General features: G+C 46.3%; 1 protein-coding gene across 1 annotated transcript in view; it reads right to left on the bottom strand.

Annotated features, from left to right (window-relative positions):
• The window catches only part of ADAMTS9 (ADAM metallopeptidase with thrombospondin type 1 motif 9), a 161,558-nt gene that overhangs the window by 9,936 nt on the left and 125,470 nt on the right, over positions 1 to 26,152 (bottom strand). Inside the window, exons 31-38 of the mRNA XM_021694923.1 lie at positions 14,827 to 15,000; positions 10,331 to 10,525; positions 9,141 to 9,273; positions 8,403 to 8,497; positions 8,193 to 8,287; positions 7,967 to 8,100; positions 5,901 to 5,992; positions 948 to 1,052 (exon numbers count right to left, since the gene is read on the bottom strand). Coding sequence (XP_021550598.1) covers positions 948 to 1,052; positions 5,901 to 5,992; positions 7,967 to 8,100; positions 8,193 to 8,287; positions 8,403 to 8,497; positions 9,141 to 9,273; positions 10,331 to 10,525; positions 14,827 to 15,000 — 1,023 coding nt within the window. The remainder of the gene's footprint in view (positions 1 to 947; positions 1,053 to 5,900; positions 5,993 to 7,966; positions 8,101 to 8,192; positions 8,288 to 8,402; positions 8,498 to 9,140; positions 9,274 to 10,330; positions 10,526 to 14,826; positions 15,001 to 26,152) is intronic.

The raw sequence follows: 26,152 nt of genomic DNA, 5'->3' as shown, positions 1-26,152 counted from the left end.
GTGGGGGTCCTGGCTGAAGCAGGACTTGGGACCCTGGGTCATACTCTGGTCAATTTCCCATTTGTCCACGGGTCAGGTTCCTGTCCCAGGTGCTCAGAAGTTCTGAGGGAAGGCTGTTCACAGGCAGCAGTTTCTGCCCTGGCTCTACAAGAGAATTGCCCAGGGAGTTTAAAATTCTACCCCTGCCTCAGGTTCCCATTCAAAGAATCAGGCTGGGGCCGGGGGCACATGCATTTTAAGCTTTCCCAGGTGGTTCTAAGAAAAAGCGCTGAGAAACAGTTGCGTAGACCCATGCTTCTCAAGCTGTACTGTGCTGATGATCTACCTGGCGACCTTGTTCAGCGGCAGATCCTGACTGAGAAGCTCTGGGGCCCCCGAAACTGCACTTGCCACGAGCCTCAGGTGATGCTGGTGCTCCGTGTGGACCACACCCTGAGTGGCAAGACTACTGAGCATGAAGAGCTGGTTAGTGTGGGACCCCCGAGTGCTTCTCTAACTCCCCGGAAACATCACCTGGTAAGTTCTCCCTTTCTTCCAGCCTCTTTCATATTTCAAGTTTTTGTAAAACAACCAACAAACATCTTTTTCCTTAAGTTCACAAAAAGAATCTCATGTTGGCTAACTGCAAAGTGTCTGAACCACACCCTCTCTTAGAGGCTTCCTCCTGCTTTCAGCTTCCCGGTTAAGCATCGTCTAATTACTTGGATGGCTCACAGGTTCACAACTCAGGGAAGAATTCACCAGAAGGGAAGCAAGGCTCTTTCTGATACACGCACTTCCACATGCTTCACCTTCCATTCATTTCCTACATTCTCTTCCTGACACTTTGCAGAATGGTTTGAGGACGTGGGAAAGCACATTCGTTCCTCTAGCACCACCACAACAGATGAACACGGAAGGAAGGAAAGAGAAAACAAAACCCATCCGAAGCCACTAGGTAACCTTACCGGGGACTTCTTAATGTCGGAGACAGCGTAATTCCCTTGTGATATCCATCTGGCTGATTCAGTTAAAGAGAGGCCGGTTCCGTAAAGGTTGATGCTAAAACGACCCTGTAATAAATGGCCAAGGAAAGAGATTTTTAGTCCACGTGATGTCCTAAGCAAAGACCACACAATAAAAGGGACCTTGGAAAGGAAGACATTAATTAATTATGATCGCTACTAATTAATGAGGGTTTTCCTGGAAGGAGGGGGGAGATCTGGGGTAGGCACTTTACATGCATCATCTCATGCATCCTCGTAAGAGCACTGTGAAGGGGTTTTCTTTACAGTTGGGGAAACTGAGGCCCAGCGGAGGTGAGTAACTTCTGCAGGATACAGTGAGAGTCCAACTCACATTTTCCTGACTTCAAAGCCCTTGCTCTCAACCAGCGCCATTTTGCCTCCCTAACACAGCAATCCTGATGTTGCTCACAATTATCGGATTCCTTCAGGAACAAAATGTCACAGTGTAATTTTTCTAACAAGATCTCGCTGCCAAAGCTTCCTGGGCTGCCGCTCCCTGCCGCGCTGAGCGCTCTGCGCACTAAGCACAGCGGGGCGGGACTTCAAAGGAGAGGCGCGTTCTCCGAGATCGCCAGCAGAGGGCGCGCGCGGCCCGCTCTACAGGGCCTGCGGCCGGGCCGCCTCTTCCACGCCCCGGATCCCAGATCCCAACCCGCTCCGGGGTTCTTTTCAAAACAGGGGCTCAGGGTTTCCAGGTTTATTTCTAAGGAGCCGCTGCAGCAGAGCTCCTGTCTTGCTTTTCCCCTCTGTCTCTGTCTCGCTTTCAAAACTGACTCCGCATAGCACCTGAAATAGTCTGTTGAGGCTTCCTACCCCCCAAGGAGCAGTTTCAGAATTTAAAATGTTCTGCACCAAAAGGCTCACAGCGAATGCTTCCCCTCTTCCTCTCCGAACCTTACACAATCCCTACTTTGTCAAAGCAGTCTTTAATAAAGTAGGGAGGAGGAGGAGGAGGACAGTGAGGTGGACACTCCCCGCCAGCCAGAGCTAAATGTAAAAATTCGGCTCTTCCCTCACCCAGGCCCCCCTGCCATGAAATCCTGGACAGATTTTTTTTTTTTAGTCTCTCAGAAACTCAGTTTGTCCATCTGTAAAATGGAAGGTAATAACAGTACCTGCCTCAGAGTACTGCAGGGAGGGCTGAGTGAAATTAGCCAAGCAGACGTGGCTGGTACCTCGTAGATGCTCAGAAATACTGGTAGCAGGTGTTCTGTGTTGGTTGTTGACTCCAATAGAACAGTAAGCTTAGTGAGGGGAGGGCCTTGGTATTGCTTTATTTTCATCAGTAATGGTTTGTAACACATGACCAAGCACTTGATAGATTCTTAATAAATATTCCATCCTAGCTCGTCCACTCTGACATCTGGGACTAGGTGTACTCTGTAGGTTTCCTCTCCATACCAGTGCCATTCATATTTACAGAGTTTAGCAGAGTTTAGAAACCCCTTTGAGGCCTTAGATTCCACATCTATAACATGGGGACAGATAAGATTCCAACTCACAGAAGTGATTAGTCTGGTCTAAGTTAGTGGCTCTCAATAGAGGACAATTTTGCCCCCAGATATTCGCAATTTCTAGAGATATTTTTGGTTGTCCTAACTGGCAGGTGTGTGTATGTGTGTGTGTGTGTTACTAGCATCAGAGATCTTGCCAAATATCCTGCAATGCACAGCACAGTTCCTACAACAGAGAATGATCCAGCCCAAAGCATCAATAGTGCTGAGGTTGAGAAACTCTGGTGTAGAGGATGGATTTTTCCTAGAATCCAGACTCCTCTACTTTCAGTGTGACCTCAGGCGAATGGCTTCACTTTCCTGAGTCCATCTGTAAAATGGGTTAGTAGGGAATTAGATAGAAGCTATAATGCACCTAACTCATAACCTGGCAGAGAGTAGGTGATATCTTAGATACATTTTTGGAAATTATTTTATGATAGTACTCTACAGATGTTAGCAGCTGTTATGTCAAAGAGCCTCAACAGGTGTCCACGACTGCGGCTGGGCTGAAGCACAAAGCCCTCCTTGCCCGGCCTCCCCAGACACAGGCCTCTCCGTGCTGCACCATCCCCTCCCTGTCCCACCGGCCACCTCCTCATCTCTACTGCCTGCCCCGAGGCGGGCGTTCATACCGTTCATAATCTCCAGACCGCATCACTGCCCAGGATCTCTCTTTTCCCACCGACCCCATCCTGCTTTCCAGGCTGACAGTCCCCCCCCACCCCCACCTGCACTGCAGGAGAAGGTAGACTGGATTGTATTCGACCTCAAGGTTCTTGGAAGGTCCAGGCTGCTGACCTGGCTTCTAGCCCAAGAACGCCCCCAGCTGATCGGGGGGTCCAGAATCTGAGCACGCGCCACACGCACGGCTAGGCAGACCTGCTCTCTCAGAGTGAGGGGGTGCACCTCATGATGCACCTCACAGAACAGGAGGTCTTCCTCCTCATTCTCTTTCCACCTTCCCCAGCACGGGGGACCTCCATTTTCTGCTGATAAGCACCACCTTAAGTTGAGGGCCGCCCAAGGAGTAAAGACTTACTATCCTCTTAGCTCCAGGTGGGACATATTCGTCCCTCATCCTCAGGGGGTAGAGGGCCTGAGAGTGACAGCTACTACCTTCTGTTGCTGATGTAAGAGAGTAAAAGTAATTCAGAGTTATGCGTATGCTAGAGGATCCAGAGAGATTTGCAAAAGACGTGCCTGAGACAAAGAGGTTTTGTTCTTTGTTGGGACAAAAGGGAAGGCTGCAAAGTCTTGTCTGCACGTGGTGTCAGGCGGACACCTTGGCCAGCGTGGGTTTGCACTCAGACACCCTTGGGATCGAATCGGGCCTCTACTGAGCACCAGCTGTGTGGGTTGGGGCAAGCTACCCAACCTCTCGGTGGCTCCATTTTCTCATCTGTAAACGGGGGGCATTCTCACCGGTTGCTGTGGGGATCACATGCTACAGTCTCAGAAATGCTGGGCAAAGTCTACAATCTAGGAAATCCTCTATAAATGTGACCGATACCGGCATCAACCATGATAATGCTGCATCCCCGGTGATCAGAAGAGAAAAACCACATTCTGGCTGTATTTTCAGTTGGGAGCTCTCGGTGGGGGGGGGGGGGACCCATTCTTATTGCTAAATAAATCCCCAAAGCAACAGTGTGGAGGGGGAGAAGGAAGCAAGGTCGCAAACAGAATGGCCCTCTGCTTTGACTTCTGTGCAATCGTTAGGTCATGGGAGGAACCGTCTGTTCCCAAGCACCTCGCACAAGTGTGCTCCTACAGATCTTTCCCTGGAAAACCGATCTGCAACACTCACGGCTTTCATACCCACGTAGCTGGTGCTCAATCCATGTCTGAGGAATTGAATTCTCAAAGTGCCCAATACGGTTTGAGGAATGGGCTAGGAAAAATATAAATTAGCTTCTCACTAGGCTTTGGGTTTTCTCATTTAGTAACTGCTTCAGGGGCAGGATTTAGCAAATCAATAAGTTCATTTCTCTCTGAATTATTAAAAGAAATTAATGCAAATTACCTTTCATTTACTTAAACTTCCCCAAAGATGCGCACAGAGAAACAAGGAAATCCTCCTGACTTTTGAAAAAGGCAGGACAGGGCTCATCTATTAGCTGTTAAAATGCAACCCATACCAATGGGGTGTTTGAAGTCATCAGCTGCTTTAAGAAACAGCACTTCAAAAGTTTTCAATTCCTGGGTAATAGAGGAGAGGCCCTCTTTTACCATTATGCCCTTTGTTTATTTTCTTTCTCCCTGAGAGCTTCCTTTTCACTTCTCTAAAATGTTTAGCATTGCTTTCTGAAGCTGGGGGCTGAGAAAACACTTCACTAAAAGAAAATTCAGATGTGTTTGTCTTTGGATGGTCTCTGTGGTTGGGCGTAAATCCATCCTGGGGAGACAGTGCCTGGGATTCCAAATGCATCTCCCAGTCCTAGTCCCCAGACTTTTGAAGGCCTGTCGGCAAAGTGGGAAATTCCTGACCCAGAGTTTAGCAACAGCCTTGTGAAGACCTCATGTGAACCAGACCAAGAACGAGGGGCCAAGTTCTCCTGCCCGAGATCACCGATCACCAAGTTCCTTATCGCTTCTCAGGGCAGAAGCTTCTCACAAAGACTGATGCCTGCTTTGCAAATTTGGCAGTGGGCTGGTTATTATGACAGCACGTTTTAAAGGGCAAGTTAAAGCTTGCCACGCCCCTAAAGAGGCAAGAAAGCATGGAAGTAGAGTCCGGCACGGCCATGGCCGGTCAGCGACTCTGCTGAGGAGGGAATCCAGTAGGCGATGCTAAACTTGCACTTTTGGTCTGAACACGATACGTTTTATACACGTGAAGTAGGGATAAGAATTTTTCTGTATCATGCAACGTTTAGAATTTTTAAGGGCTGACCCTGGCGTGTGAGCTCCATTTAGTGACAGAACATCACGGGCTTGAAATCAGTTTACTGGGGTGGGGTGGGGGTGGGGCGGAAGGAGACTATTTACACCTTGGAAACTGGCAAAGGCTACAAAGCAGGGCTTTTTATTTTCTTCAAGAGCCAGTCAGGAAACACAGAGCAGCATGTCACTGTGTAATATTCATCTTATTAACCATCATGATTTGTTTAAGCAATCCCCTGCCATCCGACGTCTCATTTACTTCTAAGCTTTTACCACTGAATAGGTGCATTTTGATGAATGCAGAAGTTTGCTCTGATCGGTTCCTCGGGAAACACTAGGAATTGCTACATTGGTAGCTCTGAGCATTGCTGAGCCTGTCTCCTGACGCAGGCGGGCACACATGGCCCTCCAGAACAGCTGTTCTAACTGCGTTCCGGGGGGCAGATGCAGCCAAGGGGCCCCTGGGGGCAGGGTGGGCTGTGGGTCCTCGGTCAGGGGAGCCCCCAGCACGTACCTGTGGGCACTTGGCGGCACTGTAGCAGTCCCCAGCTGTGGCAAAAGGGACGGGGTGCCCTTCGCTCGTCCTGGCAAACTGTAAGTCAGTGGCTGTGGGGTTTCGGAGAAGGGGAGAGGAGAGAGAAGGGCAAAAAAGGCACAGAAGGGACAGGTTGGTCCCAGGGAGGCAGAAGGGAAGGAGTGTAGCAAGAGAAAGAGTAAGAGGGATTAGGAGAGGGGGAAAAAAAATCCAAAGTATCATTAGTGAGCAAATGGATCCAGATGTGCACTTGCTTTTTCCCCATTATATTTGTAGTTCCAAGAGTCTTGTTCCCTGGGTTTTATCTGCACAGTCTCTTCATGGTATGGAAGCCAAAAGGGGGGTTTAAGATGACTTTGGAACCGGTTCTCATATACATAAATATGTGAGTCACCTCCGTTAAATATAGAGTCCTTGGATGGTTGTGGGTCTCCCGAATACCGCCTCCCAGGCTTAAGGATAGGAGGCAATAAGCCACAAAAGCATTTCCAGCTACTTAGGAGTTATTCCCTGAGGCTTCATCTGTCCTCCCATGGCCTATGCACTACGATTGCCAAAATGTGGAGCAATTAGAACCCACATCTTGAAAGTATTAATGGCAGTTTCTCAAGTTTGGGGCTCACTTGTAGTTTAAAAAAAAAGCCAATAAAAACAATGCTTGTGTTTTTAACCCTCTTTGGAGCTCCTGAGAGCAGCCCAAAAAATGGGGACCACAGATCAGGAGGAATTCAAGTGCGAATCCCCCAAAAGCTGTCGCTCGTGGAACAGAAGGCAGAAGGCAGCTTTTTACCTTTCACCTAGCCTTTCGGGAACAGCAAAAGGCCTTAATCTTTCTGCAGTTACCCACGCTCCAGGGGGAGGGAAATAGGAGTTCTCTGTCCCGCCGGGAAAGGGGTCCTTGCAGCTTCAGAGCAGAGAAGCCCCGGGTCTTAGCTGCAGTGTTTTCCTGAGCAAGAAACTGCAGACTCTCTGCCTTGAGCCCGTGTCAGGCTGGCTGAAGGCAATAAAAAGTATCTTGGTACAAATCAAGTTTAATCTATCTCAAGAGGAAAGCAGTGCAATATTATGGGAGTCATGTTAATGAGGAAAAAATTAATTATTCATGATTTCTGTTTTTCCTCCATTTGAGGGAACATGTTTGGATAGTTTAGCTGTCTTTAACCACGCCTAGGATTAATGTCCCTAAAAAAAATGTGATGTGGCCTGGGGTATGAAATCAGCTCACATGGAGGCTAGTTTAAAAAGGTAAGTCTGGGGATGCCTGGGTGGCTCAGTCGGTTAAGCGTCTGCCTTCGGCTCAGGTCATGATCCCAGGGTCCCGGGATCGAGCCCCGCATCGGGCTCCCTGCTTGGCAGGGAGTCTGCTTCTCCCTCTCCCACTCCCCCTGCTTGTGTTCTCTCTCTCTCTATCAAATAAATAAATAAAATCTTTAAAAATATATGCCAAAAAAAGGTAAGTCTGTATACCAATTTTCTTCCGTAAATCAACAATCAGATAAAACTAGGCATATGCCCCTGCACCTGTGTATACTCTTCAAGGGGGAGCCCTGCGGGGGGACGGGTCATTCCACACGAGTCTCTTAGCTTTGAGGTTTGTATCTGCTCTTTCTTCTCCCTTAAAAACTTCTGCTTCCCCACACTGATACCCTGTGCATGGCTAAATCCGGCAACAACTCTAGTTGACCTTCAGTTCTCAGATCCAGTGTCCTGTTTTGGGGGATGCTGCCCTGTCACCCCACAGTGCAGTAGTACCCTTTAGAGGCCTTCACCTCCTCCATTCATTCTCTTACCCCGAGTCTGATGGAGCTCCGCCCTGTGCTAGGCGCTTTCTGGAGACTGGCTGGAAAGCAGGGAACAGAAAGGAGCAAACCCCACCCCCACGCAGCTTGGGCCAGGGTTGTCGTCACTGGACCTCAGGCAGCTCATCTTGCTCCCCTCGGCATCTCAGAGCCTCGCCCCTAGCCAGTGAGCAGGAAGCAGCTTGATGGCTGAATGGAGAGACTCGTGAGCACATTCCCTCCCCTGTGACATTCCACTGGACTTACTGATGATCTGCATTGTCGTCAAGTCTACCCTGATTTTCTGGAAGCTGGAAAACCCAGCTGCCGTGTAGTCCTTCCGACACTGGCAGTCATCCCGTCGGCTCCCGTTGTAGGGACACTCGGTTGGGTTGTGCAACCTGTATTACAGAGAGAATGTTCTGGTAAGGATGGGCAGGTGTTTCCAGGGATGTGCAGGTGTCTGTGCTCTTCTGAGCCTGGGCTCTCCTACCTGTGCCCGTACACCTCGGAGAAATTCTCTGAGTCGCCATGGACCAGGGTAATGTACTCTTTGGGGTGGTCTGACTGCATCCCTGCACAGAAGATCTGAAAGACAGACCAGAAATAACCGATGAAGATCAGCTCAGCAATGAGACGATGACACCCTGCGCCATGCACTCCCAAATCATTCTAGAAATAATGACTGATGTCCAACGTTCACCTTCAGGAGCTTTCCTTTGATGAGCAGGAAATATTCACCATCTTCACTGGTACTTTTCAGTCTCTTTACCTCCTTGCAGTTTTGGGGTAACTCACCTAGAAAACACGAAATGCAAAAACGGAGTGTGATGCTCCAAGCAGTCCACCAATCGCCTATGGAGTGAATATCCTGTTCACACTAACACTATTTTTTTTTTCTTTTTCTTTTTTTCATTTAATTTAATTTTATTATGTTATGTTAGTCACCATACAATACATCATTAGTTTTTGATGTAGTGACACTATTTTGCTTTTAAAAAGGGGGACAATTTCTTTAAAATAAATTCTTTCCCTTTTTGGGGATAAATGTTTCCTTTATTTTTTCTTTCAGGTTTATGGAGAGGTAACAGACACGTAGCATCCTATGGGTTTAAGGTGTATCGCATAATGACTTGACCTCCATACACCGTGAATAATTACAATCAGTTTAGTTAACACCCATCATTTCAGAGAGATACAAAAAAAAAAAGACAAAAATGTTTTTTCCCTTTTGATGAGAATTTGTAGGGTCGACTCTCTTAGCAACTTTCAGATGTACCAAAAGCCGTTTTCGCTACAGGCATCATGCTGTGCATTACATCCCCAGTCCTTATTTCTCTTATAAAGTCTCGATTTCCACAAAGGGTAGGCCAACAGACAAAGAAACCAAGAAACCCTGTTCTCCGTGCCGCAGAAAGATGGCTTCTGCGGGCCGACTTACAGTGATAGATATTGTGACATGTTTTCCTCTCTTCCGGCTTCAAATCAGCAGGGCACAGGTGGCTGGGTTGGTCCTCGTTGGTTAAACATTGCACAGATCTGTGTGTCACTCCCACGCCACAGGACACCGAGCACTACAAGGCAGAGCAGAGTCAGGGATGCTGCTCCTGAGCGCGGGCTCTGTGGTGCGCAGCTCACAGCCCGAGACATCATGTCCAGAGTGTCATTTCAGACCCCAGGCTGCTGAACACCAGCAGCCGACGTGTACGGGACACTTACGGTGGGGGCCCGTCTCTGTGCTAAGCATGATACCCACTTATACATAGATGTGTCTTACATGTGTATTTATATAGACATAGGTATGTGTACATATTATGATATATATATATATATATATATATATATATTCTCATTTAAGCCTCACAAGAATTCTCTGAGGTAGTACTACCATTATTCTATTTTTACAGAGAGGAAACTAGGGCCCACATGTCAAGAAATTTGTTCAAGGTCATGGTGGAGCAGGGAATCAAACCCTAACCACTTTCACCTGATCCTGTATTTTCACTTCATCGCTTTCCAACACTGAGAACCTAGGAGTCCGGAGCCGGGGGCGGTGGCAAGATTCCAGGGAAGTCCCAATTTAAAATAGTCTCACTTATTTGTACCCCTAATGCAATGAAATATTCCTGTTAAAGAGGGGTGAGGATATTATTGACTTCTTGACCACAGAAGCAATGACTAACTCTTCTGTCACTCTTACTCTGTGACAGAGTTCTAGGAGCTTGTTTTTAAAAGCCCTGTGGTAAAATACAGGTAACTTGACATTTGCTATCATAATCTGAGAGCTGTTGGCATATTAACTCAGTTCTTCTTCACAACCACCCATTTTGCAGATGAGGAAACTGAGACTCAAGAGTGTTGCACTTTGCATTCAACTGGGACGTAGCAGCACTGGGACGCACAGTGAGGCTGTCCGGCTTCGGGGCCCACGCTCTACGCACCGGGGCCATCCTGCCACCCGAGAAGAGAACCCTTCACTTCCCATGAGCCCATTTCAAGACTCTAACTCCCGTGTCTTCCTATCATCTCTGCTGGGAGGAGAGTCACTTTGGATGGGTCAGGCGGGGCGTGTTTAAGATGGAGTTGGGGATCCCAGCGCTTTCGGATTTGCTGACCAGGTGGTCTACTTACGCTCCCCCAGTTGCCGACTCTCCAGGTGGCCGAGACAGGGCACTCCCTCAGGTAGCAGGGGTGGACGCTGGGTGGCTGAGTGCCCGGGCAGTTGATGGTGGTTTGGTAGCTGTACTCATAATTCTCCTTCCCGGTGTAAATCTCGCTGCAGGAGACGAGCCTTTGTTTGTAGCCCTTTCCACAGGTCACTGAGCACTGGGGAGACAGGGGTTGGGAGAAGAGGCTGGAGCGGTGCCTGGGGGGAGCCCACAATAGGCCCCTGACCTCCACCTCCAACGCTGACCCCTGACGGCACTGCAGAAAGCTCTCCCCTTTATTAGCTTGTTTATGCATTTCAAGTGGCAGGCCCCAAGCACACAGGAGCCATGCAACCCGAAACCACGCCTTCCAGGATCTAGAGCTTCCACTGTATCTTCTCGGGCCCCCAAGGCAGGTGGGGGTGCCTTGGGCCCCTTCTTTGGATTTCAAGGGGAGAAAGGGGGAGGGACTCCAGCTGTCCCTGGTCCCATTTATAGGATCCCCAATCCCCCTGCATGCTTTTCCAAACCTACAATGACCATACCAGAGCTGTGACCATGGGGGGCCGGAGTGGGGGGCGTCACAGCCCACCTGAGTTACGTGTGAAACCCAAGCACTGAGCCAAGAGGGGACTCCAGGATAGTTTTCCTTTCCGGCTCCATGCGCTTTGCTTTCTCATCTGCCCTCCACTCAACGTCCTTCTCTCTTCTCTCTCCCTGCCCGTATATTTTGACTGCAATGTTAGCTTTCTGCTCTACCCTCTCTCTTCCTCTATCTCACCAGATCAGGCAGTCACTTAACCTTTTTACAGTAATTACACAGCATTTAAAAATACGCAAACAATACAGAAAAGGAGAAAGAAATGCACATCTTACTAGTGTCCAAGATCCTTCCCCTGATGGGACATCTAATTGGTTATTGATACAATTTTCAAGCATGTTCAACCTCCCAAGCTAAGTATTTTATATAATATATTTAAAAACTAACACCAAAGGATAGTGAATTCAGTTTTGATGGTGTTTTTAGATACTGTCATCAAATAACCGGCCATCTCCTGTGAAGGTGTTGCGTAAAATTAAGTGAGAGGATCAGGATTCTTGAGACCAAAGGCTGTTTGAGGTAGCCTAGATGAACCCCCAAAGCAGTCCACAGCAAGTGGTGTGTGATGCTTTTTCTGGGGTGAGGGACCCCAGCATCCATCAGGTCTCATGAGCTATTAAAAGTCACCATGTCATTCTTTCCTAACGTCTCCTGAGCTGTTGCTTAAAGCCATGTGGCTTTCCTCCCTTACAACTGCTCAGGGAAGAAGATACCCTCTGAAGAGGTCCCGGAGGCAAGGAGGGAGCAGGCCCCGCCAGAGGCACATAGAGCATCCCTGGAAGCATCCGGCACACATTTCTTCCTTCTTCGGCTGCTGATGTTTAAATGCCTGAAGAGCCAGCAGACGCCAGCCAGCGGAGGGCCAAGCTAGTCTGGGGTGTTTCATGTGGGGGCAGACTGTCTGTCCAGGCTGGGAGGCAGGAGGGAGTGGGGAACCTCTTACTCTAGACTCTCTATGCCTTGGGGTCATGTGCTTGTTTCATCATGAGCATCTATTTTTTTTTTTTTTAAAGATTTTATTTATTTATTTGACAGAGAGAGACACAGCGAGAGAGGGAACACAAGCAGGGAGAGTGGGAGAGGGAGAAGCAGGCTTCCCGCCGAGCAGGGAGCCCGATGCGGGGCTGGATCCCAGGACCCCGGGATCATGACCTGAGCCAAAGGCAGACGCTTAACGACTGAGCCACCCGGGCGCCCCTTTCGTGACAGCTGGTTTAGATATTACAGGTCTTTCAGTCTTTGAAAATATTATGAGATACTTCAGGCCCGAGCAGAGAAAATATATGCATCAGCCGGGGGGGGGGGATCGGTCCTCTCTCCCCATCTGGCCCAGGCCTCCCCACATTCAAGCAGAGCTCAGAGAAAAGCACACAGCTCGCCAGGTAACAGAGGTCCCAGAGAGAAGGCATGGCTTGCTGTGGCTTCTTGCATTTTACCAGAAGCTTTTCTAGAGCGATTTGTGGTCCACTGCCTTTGGCACCATGGTCCTTGCATCCATGTGAGGACCTATCGCCAACCCTCGCAACTTTGCCTGTAAATTTGCAGAGTTTTCAATCCATGATACACTTGAGAATTTGCAGAAATATTGAAGGCTTTTTTTTTTTTAATCTTCTACAAATCTCATCTGTTGGGGGTTAAGATTAAGGTTAAAATAAAGCTCTAGGAGTGACATGACTCGGTCTTATAAACAGATCAAAATTCTTTTAGCATAATAATAACAACACACAAAAGACTGATTAAGATGAAGATGCCAATGTTCACAGTGTGAAAGGTATAGAAACTCCAGAAAGATGAATGACCAAGAACTAAGCCAGAAACCAACTAAGAGGAGGCCTCCAGGAGGCAGAGAGGGACAGAGGCCCGAGGAGGGAGAGAGGCAGAACGGCAGGCTTCTTCCCTACTGCAAGCCAGGGCGTGGCCTGGTGGGGCAGTGCTGAGAACCAGAAGTTACGGACCATGCCTGACGAGGAACCAGGAGAGGTGAATTGAAGAGAAGAGAGGAGCCCTCCCCAAATGCCTTCCCCCTACCCTCCCTGGGATTTGAATGGGTTTGGAACTGATGCCTCAACCCAAATCAAGGACTATTTTTTTTTTAATTCTTATGTTAATCCCCATACATTACATCATTAGTTTTAGATGTAGTGTTCCATGATTCATTGTTTGTGCATAACACCCAGTGCTCCATGCAGAATGTGCCCTCCTCAATACCCACAACCAGGCTACCGCATCCTCCCACCCCCCCTCCCCTCTAGAACCCTCAGTTTGTTTTTCAGAGTCCATCGTCTCTCATGGTTCGTCTCCCCCTCCGATTTCCCTCCCTTCCTTCTTCCCCTCCTGCTATCTTCTTTTTTTTCTTAACGTATATTGCATTATTTGTTTCAGAGGTACAGATCTGTGATTCAGCAGTCTTGCACAATTCACAGCGTTCACCAGAGCACATACCCTCCCCAGTGTCTATCACCCAGTCACCCCATCCCTCCCACCCCACCCCCCACTCCAGCAACCCTAAGGACTATTTTGAACAAGCATCTGGACTCCCTGGGTTCCTGGCTAGCCAATGGTAAATCTATTTCCTAATGATTTGGACCACGTCTCCCCTCCACTCTTGAAGAGCACACTGAGAACATGCAGAGCTGGGGTAAAGCAGGGTTTCTCAACCTCAGCACCATTGCCCGTTGGGCCAGATGGCTCTCTCTTGGGTGTGTGTGGCAGTCAATGTCCCACAGACTGTAGTATGTGTAGAAGCATCCCTGACCTTGACCCACTAGATACCAGTAGTATTCCAGTTCTCCCAGTTGTGACATTCAAAAATGTCTCCAGACATTGCCAGATGTCCCCCCTGGATGGGGAAGGGGAAGATCGGGAGACATAGTTAGAAAGGACTTTAGGCCAGCTACAGTGCAGAAACAATTCAATACCCAACACACGTATCACCTACCCGCAAATATTCCTCCTATTAAAATGTGAAATGGCTGCCCTGTCAAACTTGGAAGTGGGTCCAGTGACAACAAGCATTTTAACCTAAAAATTTTCAGCACCTTTGCTATGAGCCCAGGTAATTGTACCTCTCATTCCTTTTGGGCAAATGACAGCTGGTTTGGATATTACAGGTCTTTGAAATGTTATGAGGCTTGAAAATAATACAGTCTTGGAAAATGTTATGAGGCTTGAAAATAATACAATCATGCTATTATTACCATTGGCATATTAATAATAAAAAGTTTCTAGGTTAGGCATTGTGTACACAAGGAGAAGAAGAAATTGATTCCCTGAATATTATGGAAAATTATTTTCTCCCTCTGGATCGGAGGTTGTTAAACAAGCGACCCATATCTGGCCCATGAAAAGTGTTTGGTTTGCCCCACACAACGTTTCAAATAAAAGATCTGAGTCTACATGTTAAAGTTAGGAGCTCTCACATAAAAGTTCAGATTTTTGTCCTCTCTTGAAAAATCAGGTCTGGTAACACTGGACGCACATTTCTGCATGGCCTCCGCTGGAGAGGGAGAGAAGCCTGCCCCCTTGACACGGTATGTGCTGGTTTGTCATAGTCTCCACCATTCCCTGTTGTCTCCCTGACACTAAGGGCGTTTTCTTACCTTAACTTCCTTCAGACACCGACAGGCACCAAATGAACTTGCAGGCCCTGTGATAATTCTCCTTTCTTAGCATACCAACAGGGCGTCACAGTGAGTCACAGAATTTAGGGGAGCTGAGAGACCATCTCAGGCACTCTCCCACCTTGCACATGGGGGGCTCTGGCCCCAGGAGGCAGAACTGGCAGGTGGGCCAGAGTCTCCCCCATTCCTGCCCTGGTCCCTCTGTTGCCCTCAGGCTGTCGCTGACCTGAAGGTGGTTACAGAATCCCGGGCACGTACCTCTGACCATTCTCCTGTGATCCAGACATACTCGCAGGGCTGCAAACTACAGCTCTCACGGTCCACAGGCCGCTTGCTCATGTCGCAGCGTACGCCATGAACCTCGCTGCCTTTGTCCGCGTCCACACACACCACCTTGCGGTACCTGGAGCCTTCGCCGCAGGTCTTGGTGCACTGTTCACGACAGACAAAATGGGGGTTGATATTGGAAAGTAATACATGGCTTATCATATGCTGTTACTGTACAGATTAATTTTCCCGTCTATACACCCTTTAGGACCGTGAGGCCTCTGAGGGCAGGAATGATCAGAGAGCTCATTGCTTTATCCCACTTACCCCAACACTGTTCCAGGCACAGCAACAAGTAAGTGGCTACTGGAATGAAGGAATGAAAGCTTGAATAAACGGATTTCAGGTGTGGAAAGGACCTTAAGGCTTGATTACTTTACTCACTCAAATACTGAACCTCTTTAAAACTTCCAGCAAAGTGGTTATCAGACTGGTGTCTAAATACCCCTAGAGTCAGAGAAGCGGTGATGTCACCTGTCCAGGTGGCCCATTTCATCTTACTATTAAATATATCACTTTGCAGATGGCAGACTTTTGTCCTGGTTCTCCATTCCAGGGGAGCATGAAGGACAAGTTTCAGTTCTCCCAAGTCATCCCCCTTCAGGGACTTGACATACTTTGCTTTGTTGTGACCCCCGACTGCCTTTTCTTCTCCAGGATGGACTGCTCTCAACCCTTGTTCACTCAGGAAATATTCACCAAGTTCCTAGTGTCAGGTCCTGGGATGGGTCCTGAGTCAACAAGAGTGGACAAGTACAGCACCTGGTCTCAGAGAGGAGCTTGTATTTTGGGAGCAAGTACAGACAAAGAGGACGTAGACAGCTAGGTAGTAAGATTTAGCGAGTCCTGTGATTTCCATTTTTCAGGTGGAGAAACTGGGACTTAGTCTACATGCCCTGTCCCAGATCAAACATCTCTTTGTGAGGTCGATGGGACACACATTTTTATCCCCATAAACCAAGGCAGGAATACAGAGCAAGCGGTAGGTTCTGTTCTAGGACTATCTCTATGTTGCCCGCAAATTCTTTATCTTTTCTCTTTAACCAACAGCAAACCCCACCTTTGAAGTTTAGCCTAGTTATCTGTGTTGCTAAAGGTCTCTCAAAGCCTGTCTTATCTAAAGCATCTATGTCACCCAGCATTTCAAGACTCTAAACTACCTTGGAAAACCACAGTGAGTTAAGCCAGGGGTCTTTCGTTTCCTTTACACCAGGATTATACACTCTCTTGTCCCTTGGCCTTATCTAACTCACCGACAAACACCAAGAGTTACTGTTAGCACGGTGTCTTTTAAACTTTCTCTTTTTAGTATTTGGGGAGACCCATGAACCCCCACCTGTCTTTCTCTTCTCTCACACTGCCTTCCCTTTTATTACCCATCTCATCCCAAAGGCATTTCAGTTTGGGATCCAGTCTGACTCAGAAATGTCTTTCCACATGTGCCTTGTGCCTTTCTTTCTTTCTTTTCTTTTTTTGGTAGTAAAATACATGTAACATTTTACCATTGCAACCATTTTAAAGTGGAAAATTCAGTGGCATTTAATTATCCATAATGTTGTACAATCATCATCACTATGTGGTTCCAGAATATTTTCGTCACCCCAAAAGGAGACCTTGTACCCATTAAGCAGTCAGTCCCCACTTCCCCAACTGCCAGCCTGTAGCGACCACCATCTGCTCTCTGTCTCTATGGATTTGCCTGTTTTGGCTATTCATATAAAGGGAATCCTACAACATGTGGCCTTTTACGACTGGTTTCTTCATTTAGCACGATGTTTGCAAGGTTCATCTATGTTGTGGTGGGTATCAGTGCTTCATTCCAAGGTTCATCTATGTTGTGGTGGGTATCAGTGCTTCATTCCTTTCTTTGCCTGAATAATCATCTGTTGTACGGCTTTTTTGTCCCCTCAGATAACAACGGACACCGGGTTGTTTCCATCTTTCAGCTATTGTGAATGGTGCCACCATGCACATGCGTGTCCAAGTTTGAACATCAGATTTCAATTCTCTTGGGTCTACTCGGGAGTAGAAATGCTGGGTCATGTGGTGCACCCTGTGTATTTCATGAGCCACTTTGTTGTTTTAGGAAATAAAAGGACTATGTGATATGTCCTGGTAGACCCTTCTCATCTGCAAACTTAACTTACTGTTTCTGCTGCTTGGAAGCAAACCTCAGGGTCTAGAATTTGAATGTGGAGTCATTCAAATTTTTCTGGGGGTACAAATATGAATTGAAAGCTCTGTGGGGTGAGCATGGAGGAGCAAATCACTTCTAAGATACCCTAGCTCAGCCCTCGCCTGGGGTTTCCTGGGCCTTGGAATATGCTGGGTACTATTGTGAAGTAACGACACTATTGTTCATTCATTAAAAAAAAAAAAGCCAAAGGAGTTACAGAGCCACTGGATGTTAAAAAACAAAACAAAAATGTGGTTAATCTGTGATGTGTAGATAAATGCAAAAGAAATAGTTAACTGTCCATAGAAAAAATAATTCTTTAGAAAAGCAGATCCTGATGACAGAGCAGCCTAAACTGGACTAAACCTTCCAGTGTGCTCTCATTTTCACTCATCCCCAGGGCTGCAATCTGTGTCAATAAGTAACAATTTAGAGCAGAAATGCAAAGTTTCCTAGACCCTTGTTTGCTTTTTAAGTGCTTCTGCCTTGGTCTTTAAGAAAGGTTAACTAGCATAAAAACTCTCTTGCCAACAGTAGAAAAGGGAGTTGGGGAACCTCACCTTGAACGTAACTTTTAGAAAAATTAAGCTAAGTGAGTAAGTGACTTGTCCAGTGCTTTGGAATTAGTCAGTGGCAGCTGTGAAGGTCACCTGGCAAGGCTCTTCTCCTGGGGTCCTAACTCGAGTATGGGGGCTGGGTGAGCAGAAAGCAAACCCACCCAAGCTACTGCATTTCATCAGCTTTTGGTAGTATCACCGCCCACCCCCTGACCCCAGGATTAAGGACTCTTTCCTCGAATATGACCTAGAGTGTTCCAAAAATAGCCAGAACATTCAACTAGCCTCATTTTAACTTCCAAAAGGTTTTCTCAATTCTCCTTGCAGCTTTGAGAAAAAACTATGTACCAAGTGTATAAGTAACACCACCAGCCTCCTTGAATTTTAGGACATGCTGTAATTCAGCAAGTCAGTGGTCACGGGGCCGGGCTACATCTGGAGGCTTGTTCATTGTCCCGCAGGCTACATATGCCTTTAAATGTGCTGAAATTAACAGGAGGAAAATACCTGTCCAAATTTGAGAGTGAAGAAGACCTAAAATAAACTTTCAAGGTACTATTTTATTTAGCCAGATTGGCCATAGGGTGATGGTCTAAAAAGGGTCATTTAATGCAATGGGTAGAAACTGCCTTTCCTTGAGATGGTAATGAGGTTGCTTTATACTTTTTTGGTGGGATTTCCTAATCATGGGTAGAAAAAAATCACTTTCCATAAACAAGACTGTTAATTTTCTTCACAGATAAAATAATTTGTAGTGTTGTTTCTAGTTCAAGACTACCACTGTGAGCTAGTGTGTGAACAGAAGAGTCCCAGAACAAATCGGGACCCTGACAGCACGGTGTTCTGGGTGTGCTACATAGAGTTTTTATGTCATAAGGAACAGCAATTACAGGTCAGTTTATCTAACAATGCTTTAAATTAAAAAAAGAAAAAACAGTCTTTAAATTACCAAGGGGTTCTTTCTGAAAGCTCATTTTAAAGTCGGGTATGTGGAGTTTGGACATTCTTAACCCCAAATGGTATATTTGCAGGGGGAAAAGGCAGAAATAATAACTATGGAGACATTTGATATCTTTAAAGTTATTCGCTCATCCTGGTATATATATACAATGGAATATTATGCAGCCCTCAAAAGGAATGAGATCTTGCCATTTGCAACGATGTGGATAGAACTGGAGGGTGTTATGCTGCGCAAAATAAGTCAATCAGAGAAAGACATGTATCATATGACCTCACTGATATGAGGAATTCTTAATCTCAGGAAACAAACTGAGGGTTGCTGGAGTGGTGGGGGGTGGGAGGGATGGGGTGGCTGGGTGATAGACATTGGGGAGGGTATGTGCTATGGTGAGTGCTGTGAATTGTGCAAGACTGTTGAATCTCAGATCTGTACCTCTGAAACAAATAATGCAATATATGTTAAGAAAAAAACAAAAGAAGAAGAAGAAGGTAGCGGGAGGGGAAGAATGAAGCGGGAGAAATCTGAGGGGGAGATGAACCATGAGAGATGATGGACTCTGAAAAACAAACTGAGGGTTCTAGAGGGGAGGGGGGTGGGAGGATGGGTTAGCCTGGTGGTGGGTATTGAGGAGGGCACATTCTGCATGGAGCACTGGGTGTTATACGCAAACAATGAATCATGGAACACTACATCAAAAACTAATGATGTAATGTATGGTGATTAACATAACAATAAAAATAAAACAATTAAAAAAAAACTTATTTGTTCATCCAACCAATATTTGCCATGGGCCAAGTTCTGTGCTGGGCGCTGGTATACAGCCCTGACATTTTCCTATTCATGTGCATGGGTTTCATAACAGAGCATGATGGCGAAAGAAGCCACCAGGGTCTTCCACAACTCTGACAGCAAGAGAAGAGAAAGGACCAGGGTCTGGAACTCCCACAGTGCTGAACGAGGTACCCAAGCACCGGAGGATGAGGAGGAGAAGTGAACGAGGAGATGGGCTAAGTAGGCAAGGAGGAGAAGGGGGGCATTGGCAGGAGGGGCTCAGTGCGCATGGAGGTTGAGGCAAATGTCATGGGGAGGCGGGGCACGGGGACAACCACAGCAGCTGGGGGTGGTGAGAGTTCCATCTGAGTTGGGGATTTCAGAAGTGGGCAGAGACCAGGTCGTGAAGGGGCTTGTTAACCTCCCCCACGGCCTCCCCCAGGAGAAAACCTGAACCGTTGCGCTGGCCCACGGGACACATCCTAGGTTGGCCGCTCCTGCAGGTCCAATCTCATTTCAGCCTTCTCTGCTCCTGCCATGCTGCACTTTTGTCTGCAGACACACTGGGCTCTGTCCTCCTCCTTCTACCTGGAATCGCCTCCTCCTGCCCTTCACCTCCAACCAACCACCCTAGGGAAGGGAGGACTGGCCTGTCATTCTTGGTCTCTATCTCGGCACCTTGCTTCTTTCTGTCACAGCATCGTTCACACTTGGCAATTTCATAAAATGTGTTTGTGCACTTGTTTTCTGTCTGTCTCTCCCGTGAGCCAATCAATTCCAGCATAGCAGTGTCATAGTCTCTAATGTGTCCCTGATGCCTAGAGCCCAGCACTTTGCAGGTGCTGGATAAAGATTGCTCCAGTAAATTAATGAGTGAAGGAGTAACAAAGAGTCAATGTCTGGTGCTTGTACACACACCTAAACCTGATCAATCCCTATTGTAAGCTTTGTAAAACGTTTGTAACCAACTGACCAAAGGCCTGCTGCTCTTTTCTAACTTTTCTGGGCTAAGGAGGTAAACTTGGGACTCATTCTACAGCTGATCTCAATAAAAGCCCTTGGAATCCAAATATGTATGAGAGCGGTCCAAGTCTCTGCATTGGGCCAAACAGCCATGGGGTGGGCAGCTCTGCGAAGGCCAGATAATATCTGAGCACAGCTGTCTGTGGCAATGTGGCAAGAAAATAAAATATCTGTTCTTAGAGGAAAAACAGAGTTTGCTTGACTGTTTTAAAAGACTTTTTAGTATGTCAGGATTCTAAGGGGTTAGGAAAGGTATTACTCTATAATGTCTTTTTCCCTCCCTCCCTCCCTTCCTTCTTTCCTTCCTCCTATCTTTTTCTGTCCTTCTGGTTGATTCATAGATTCATTTATTCAAGAACTGTTTTCAGTGTTCTAGGTACTGTGCTAAATGTTGGGGAAAACTCTGGTGAACGAACTCTCTGACCTCAAATGGGTGATAATGTAGACAAGGAAACCAGGCAACCACCATTCACGATGCTGACTGCTCAAGTAGAGTGTTTTCAGGGTGCTATGAGTGCTCAGAGGCGAGCCATCTGACTCAGTTATTGGTGGGGAGGGGTGATCTGCAAGAACTTCTGAGAAGTAACATCTTAGGTGGGGTCTGAAGAATGGGCAAAGGTGACCGAAGTGAGGGAAGGAGGGGGGCAGCCTCGCTGTGATGCAGAGGCACTAGGGACAAGAGAATACTCTGGGTGAAGGTGAAAAAAAGAACTCTTGCAAGTCCTGGGAGATTTATTCCTTAATCCTGGGAGATGTGTAACCCACATGTTCACAATTCAAATTTGATCAAAAGACCTCTGCAGCTATAAGTAAATTTATATGTCCGATTATAATGCGATGAATAAGTAAATCATTTATTACAGTAATTTTCAAATGAATTTTGCCTCATGGGCCTTGTAATTCTAAACTGAGTAAAACTGAACATGGGGAGATCAAATAACTTGCCCAAAGTTGGCAGGTGATATTAAAAGCCCAACATTCATGTCTGGATATGGCATTTTTCTCTTCTCCAATTGTTTTGCCCTCCATCTATGTCCAGGCTCTACTCTTACAGTTCCAGGAAGGCACAATAACGCTCCTTCCCTGCTGCTCAGGCACTAGGCCTCACAATGAATGAGGGAGGTCCCCTGAGGTGCTCCATCCCCACCAAGACTGGCCCCCAACAACAGGGCTTATTGTCAACCAAGGGGACCAAGAATTTCATTTTTTTTTTTTTTTAAAGATTTTATTTATTTATTTGACAGAGACAGCGAGAGCAGGAACACAAGCAGGGGGAGTGGGAGAGGGAGAAGCAGGCTTCCTGCTGAGCCAGGAGCCTGATGTGGGACTCGATCCCAGGACCCTGGGATCATGACCTGAGCCGAAGGCAGTCGCTTAACCAACTGAGCCACCCAGGCGCCCAAGAATTTCATTTTTTGAAGAGAGTGAGAGGCTCAACCAGTCAAGGGAATTGTACCTTTATGCCAACTCTGAAGTAAGAGGCTAGACAAGCCATTAAAAAGGAAATAAAATAACTCACTGTAGATGAATGTTGACATGGGAGGCAACAGAATACAAAGATTCAGAGCATATGTTCTAGAAGTCAGGCTTCCAGGCTTCAAATCCCAGTCTTATTACTTACTAAATGCATGACCTTGGATGAATTAACCTATCTAAGCCTCAAGTTTCCTCATCTTTAAGTGAGGATGAAAACTTAATTACTTCATTAGAGAGTTATGGAAAGGTTAAATGAGGTCCTCCACATAAAAATACTCAACAAAGTACTTGACCCATAGCTTAATATACAATAAGATATATTATTTTTATTATCAGGATTGGCCACTACCCTATATAAGTCTGGGGGATGCCACTCATATTGTGACCTATAGGAATGGTAGCCCTCGAGTTGTGCAGTGTACAACCTGTGTGACTGCATAAAACATCCCTGATGATCATGCTACCGTGGGTATGTAGACCTTGTGCTCCTCCACAGCGGACACCTGGATTATTTCTCAAAATGAGGAGGTTGCCGTTTACTATGTGCCCAGCATGAAACACCTCTTGCCAACAAACAAGTGGGTTTTAATAATTCACAGAAGGGAAGCAAAAGAGAAAAATGCACACTCAAAAAGCAAACAAGTGCTCTGAAGTGCTTGCCAAGGACTGCCAAGAAGAGAACTTCCTGTATCGGGGTAGGAGCCATCCCGCACATCCCATCCAGTGGGCCTCGGCTCTGAGGCTGGGCCTTGGCATCCTCATCGACACAAGCTCAAGGTGTCACTCGTGGAGGGCAAGAAAGTCAAGACACATGTCTGTGCAAAGTAGGTGTCAGGAAAGATGGTAGCAGAGGGAGTGAGTGGGTGCGGAGGTAGGAGGAAGAGAGGAGGGTGAGTGCTGCGACTGAGGGGGGTCTGAAGGCTGCTGTTCTACCCAACGGGCTGTTTAACAAGGATACCTGGGATCGTTCAAGTAGGGACAATGAATACTTAAACAAGGGCTTTGCTAGGCATACACAGGAACTGCCCACAGGCAGTCAAGACTTGGGATCCAGCCGCTGCTCTGGACACTCACTCTAAGTCTAGTTGCTGTGAGGACATTCTAAAAGGGCCCCCAGCAGGCTCTGCACAGGAGGAACAAAGGGTTTTTGATGGGTCTTGTCCCTCATCCCGCTGCCCTGAGCCTCACTTGGCCAATTCGGTGGCAAGTGAGGGTGCCCCCTAGCGCTCTACCCTCTCTTACCTCTCTACCCTCTCTTACCTCTTACCTCCCCCCTTCTCAAACTTTGCACTTTGGGTTCAGGCAGGTGAGAAAGACTGGGTAACTATTAGAATCTGCTTTACTCACAGCCGGAAGATGCTTTTGTCTTTGTGAGAATGGTTAACCTCTCCCTTTCAAGTATGGCCACAGGTCAGGCCATCTCCGTAGGTGTTCTGCTCTGACGTGGAGCTTGCTGGCAATATTTGAGGAAGGGTTTTAAAAGATCCATCTGCATAGGACATGCAAAGATGTACACTTCTAGGCCTATCTTGTAAGATCAGAGAAGGGACTTCCTCAGTGCATATTTGGCAAGGTTTCTACTCTTCGGAATTCGGAAGGAATTGTAAATGGAGCTTGCATTTCCCTGATTGGCTCTAGCATTTTCAAAAGTTGGCTAGAGCTTGAGCAGTCAGCTTAGATTCATTTTGGAACACTCTCTTAACTTTCTGTTCCTTGGAAGAGTTACACAGAGTGGAGTCTGGCACAAGATGAAGAGGGAGAGGGAGAGGGAGGAAGCCGGCAGTGGTGGGTCTGAAACAAGACTACAAAAAGAATCAAGAGGTAACACTGAGAGAGACAGAGATCAGGGGGCCTTTTCTTCCTTCCATATCTGATATTATCAATCTCCAAGCCACTCTGCCATCTCTAAACTTCTCAGAACAACTCTGCATCATTATTATTATCCCCATTCTACAGGTGGCAAACCCAAGGATCCAAAAAATCAAGAATCCTTGTTCTAAAGTCACATGGCTAAAAAGTCACAGTCCGGGGATATGAACCAGGTCTGCAGAATTCCACAGCCTCTGCAGCTCCCAATAACTTGTGTGGCCCAGTGTAATTAATTTGAAATTTAACTACTTTAACCATTCCTCCCCACCATCGTCTGGAGGAAGTAAAAAACATAGAGAAAACAAGCAAAACACGTGAGTAGATAGAGGGAGTAAAAGTCCTAAAGAAAAGAGATGACTGCAAACAGTGGATCCAATCCATCAGGAGGGTGAGGGAGAGGGAAGGACAGGGCCGGAAGGCTGATCCCCACATGGGTTGATCCACAATCCCATTCAACGTTGCATCAAAAAACACAAAACACCTATGGATAAATTTAACCAAGGAGGTGTAAGACCTGTACATTGAAAGCTCTAGGACACTGATAAAAGAAATTGAAAATGACACAAATAAATGAAAAGATATTCTGTGCTCACGGGCTGGAATAATTAGTATTGTGAAAATGTCCCCATTACCCAAAGCAATCTACAGATTTAATGCGATCTTTATCAAAATTCCAAAGGCATTTTTCACAGAAATAAAAGAAACAATCCTAAAATTTGTATGGAACCACAAAAGACCCAGAATAGCTAAAGCAATCTTGAGAAAGAAGAACAAAGCTCAGGCATCACACTCCCTGATTTCAAACTATGTTATAAAATTGTAGTGATTAAAACAGAATGGTATTGGCATAAAAAAGGACACACAGATCAATGAAACAGAATAGAGAGTCCAGAAATCAAGTCACACAGATATGGTTAATTCATTTACGATAAAGAAGCCAAGAATACACAATGGGGAAAAGCCAGTCTCTTCCATAAATGGTGTTGGGGAAAATGGACAGTCACACGCAAAAGAATGAAACTGGACTCCTACCTTACACCATACACAGAAATGAACTCACAGTGGATTAAAGACTTGAACTGGAAAGATCTGAAAACATAAAGCTACTGGAAGAAAACATAGGAGGTAAGATTCCTGACATTAGTCTTAGCTATAATTGTTTTGAATGTGACACCAAGTGCAAAGGCATTAAGGGCAAAAATAAACAAGTGGGACTACATCAAACTAAAAATGGGCAAAGTACCTGACCAGATATTTCTCAAAAGAAGACATACAAATGGCCAACAGATATATGAAAAGGTGCTCACCATTGCTAATCATCAGGGAAACGCACATCAAAACCACAATGAGATACCGTCTCACACCTGCTAGAATGGCTAATAGCAAAAGACAGCAAGTGTTGGCGAGGGTCTGGAGAAAAGGGAACCCCTGCGCACTGTGGGTAGGGATGTAAATTAGTGCATTCTCTATGGAAAACAGTATGGAGTTTCCTCAAAAAATTAAAAATAGGGGACACCTGGGTGGCTCAGTCGGTTAAGCATCTGCCTTCAGCTCAGGTCATGAACTCAGGGTCCTGGGATCGAGCCCCACCTTGGGCTCTCTGCTCAGTGGCGAGTCTGCTTCTCCCTCTCCCTCTGTGCTCTTTCTCTCTTTCTCAAATAAATAAATAAAATCTTAAAAAAAATTAAAAACAGAACTACCATATCATCTTGCAATTCCACTTCTGGGTGTTTCTCTGGAGGAAATAAAATCACTAACTTGAAAAGATATCTGCTCCCCCCACACCCATGTTCACTGCAGCATTATTTACAATAGCCAAGACATGGAAGCAACTTAAGTGTCCATCGATGGGTGCATGAATTTAAAAAAATGTATATATATATATACACACACACACACACACACACACACATTGGAATATAATAGCCATAAAAAGAAGGAAATCCTGCCACCTGTGACAATATGGATGGACCTTGAGGGCATTGTGCTGAGTGATCTCGATCAGACAAGGAAAGACAAATATTGTATGATTTCAGTTATATATGGAATCTTAATCAAACCTATAGATACAGAGAACAGATTGGTGTTGCCAGAGGTGATGGGTAGGGGCTAGGTGATTGGGTGAAGGGGGTCAAAAGGTATAAACTTCCAGCTATAAAAGAAATAAGTCCTGGGGATCTAGCAGAGTGACTATAATTAACAATACTGTTTCATATATTTAAAAGTTGCCAACAGGGTAGATCTTAAAAGTTCTCATCACCAGAAAAAAAATCTGTAACTACGTGAGGTGATAGATGTTAACTATAACAGTTATTATTAACAATAACTTATCGTGGTAATTATTTTATAATAGATATATAATTCATCATGTTTTCACCTAAAGTAAATACAATATTATATGCCAATTATATCTTTATATACCTG

This window comes from Neomonachus schauinslandi, chromosome 1 (assembly GCF_002201575.2).
Source record: "Neomonachus schauinslandi chromosome 1, ASM220157v2, whole genome shotgun sequence".
NCBI classification, from domain to species: Eukaryota; Metazoa; Chordata; class Mammalia; order Carnivora; family Phocidae; genus Neomonachus; species Neomonachus schauinslandi.
The sequence above is the reverse complement of the archived record's forward strand: the minus strand, read 5'-3'. Positions and strand labels throughout refer to the sequence as shown.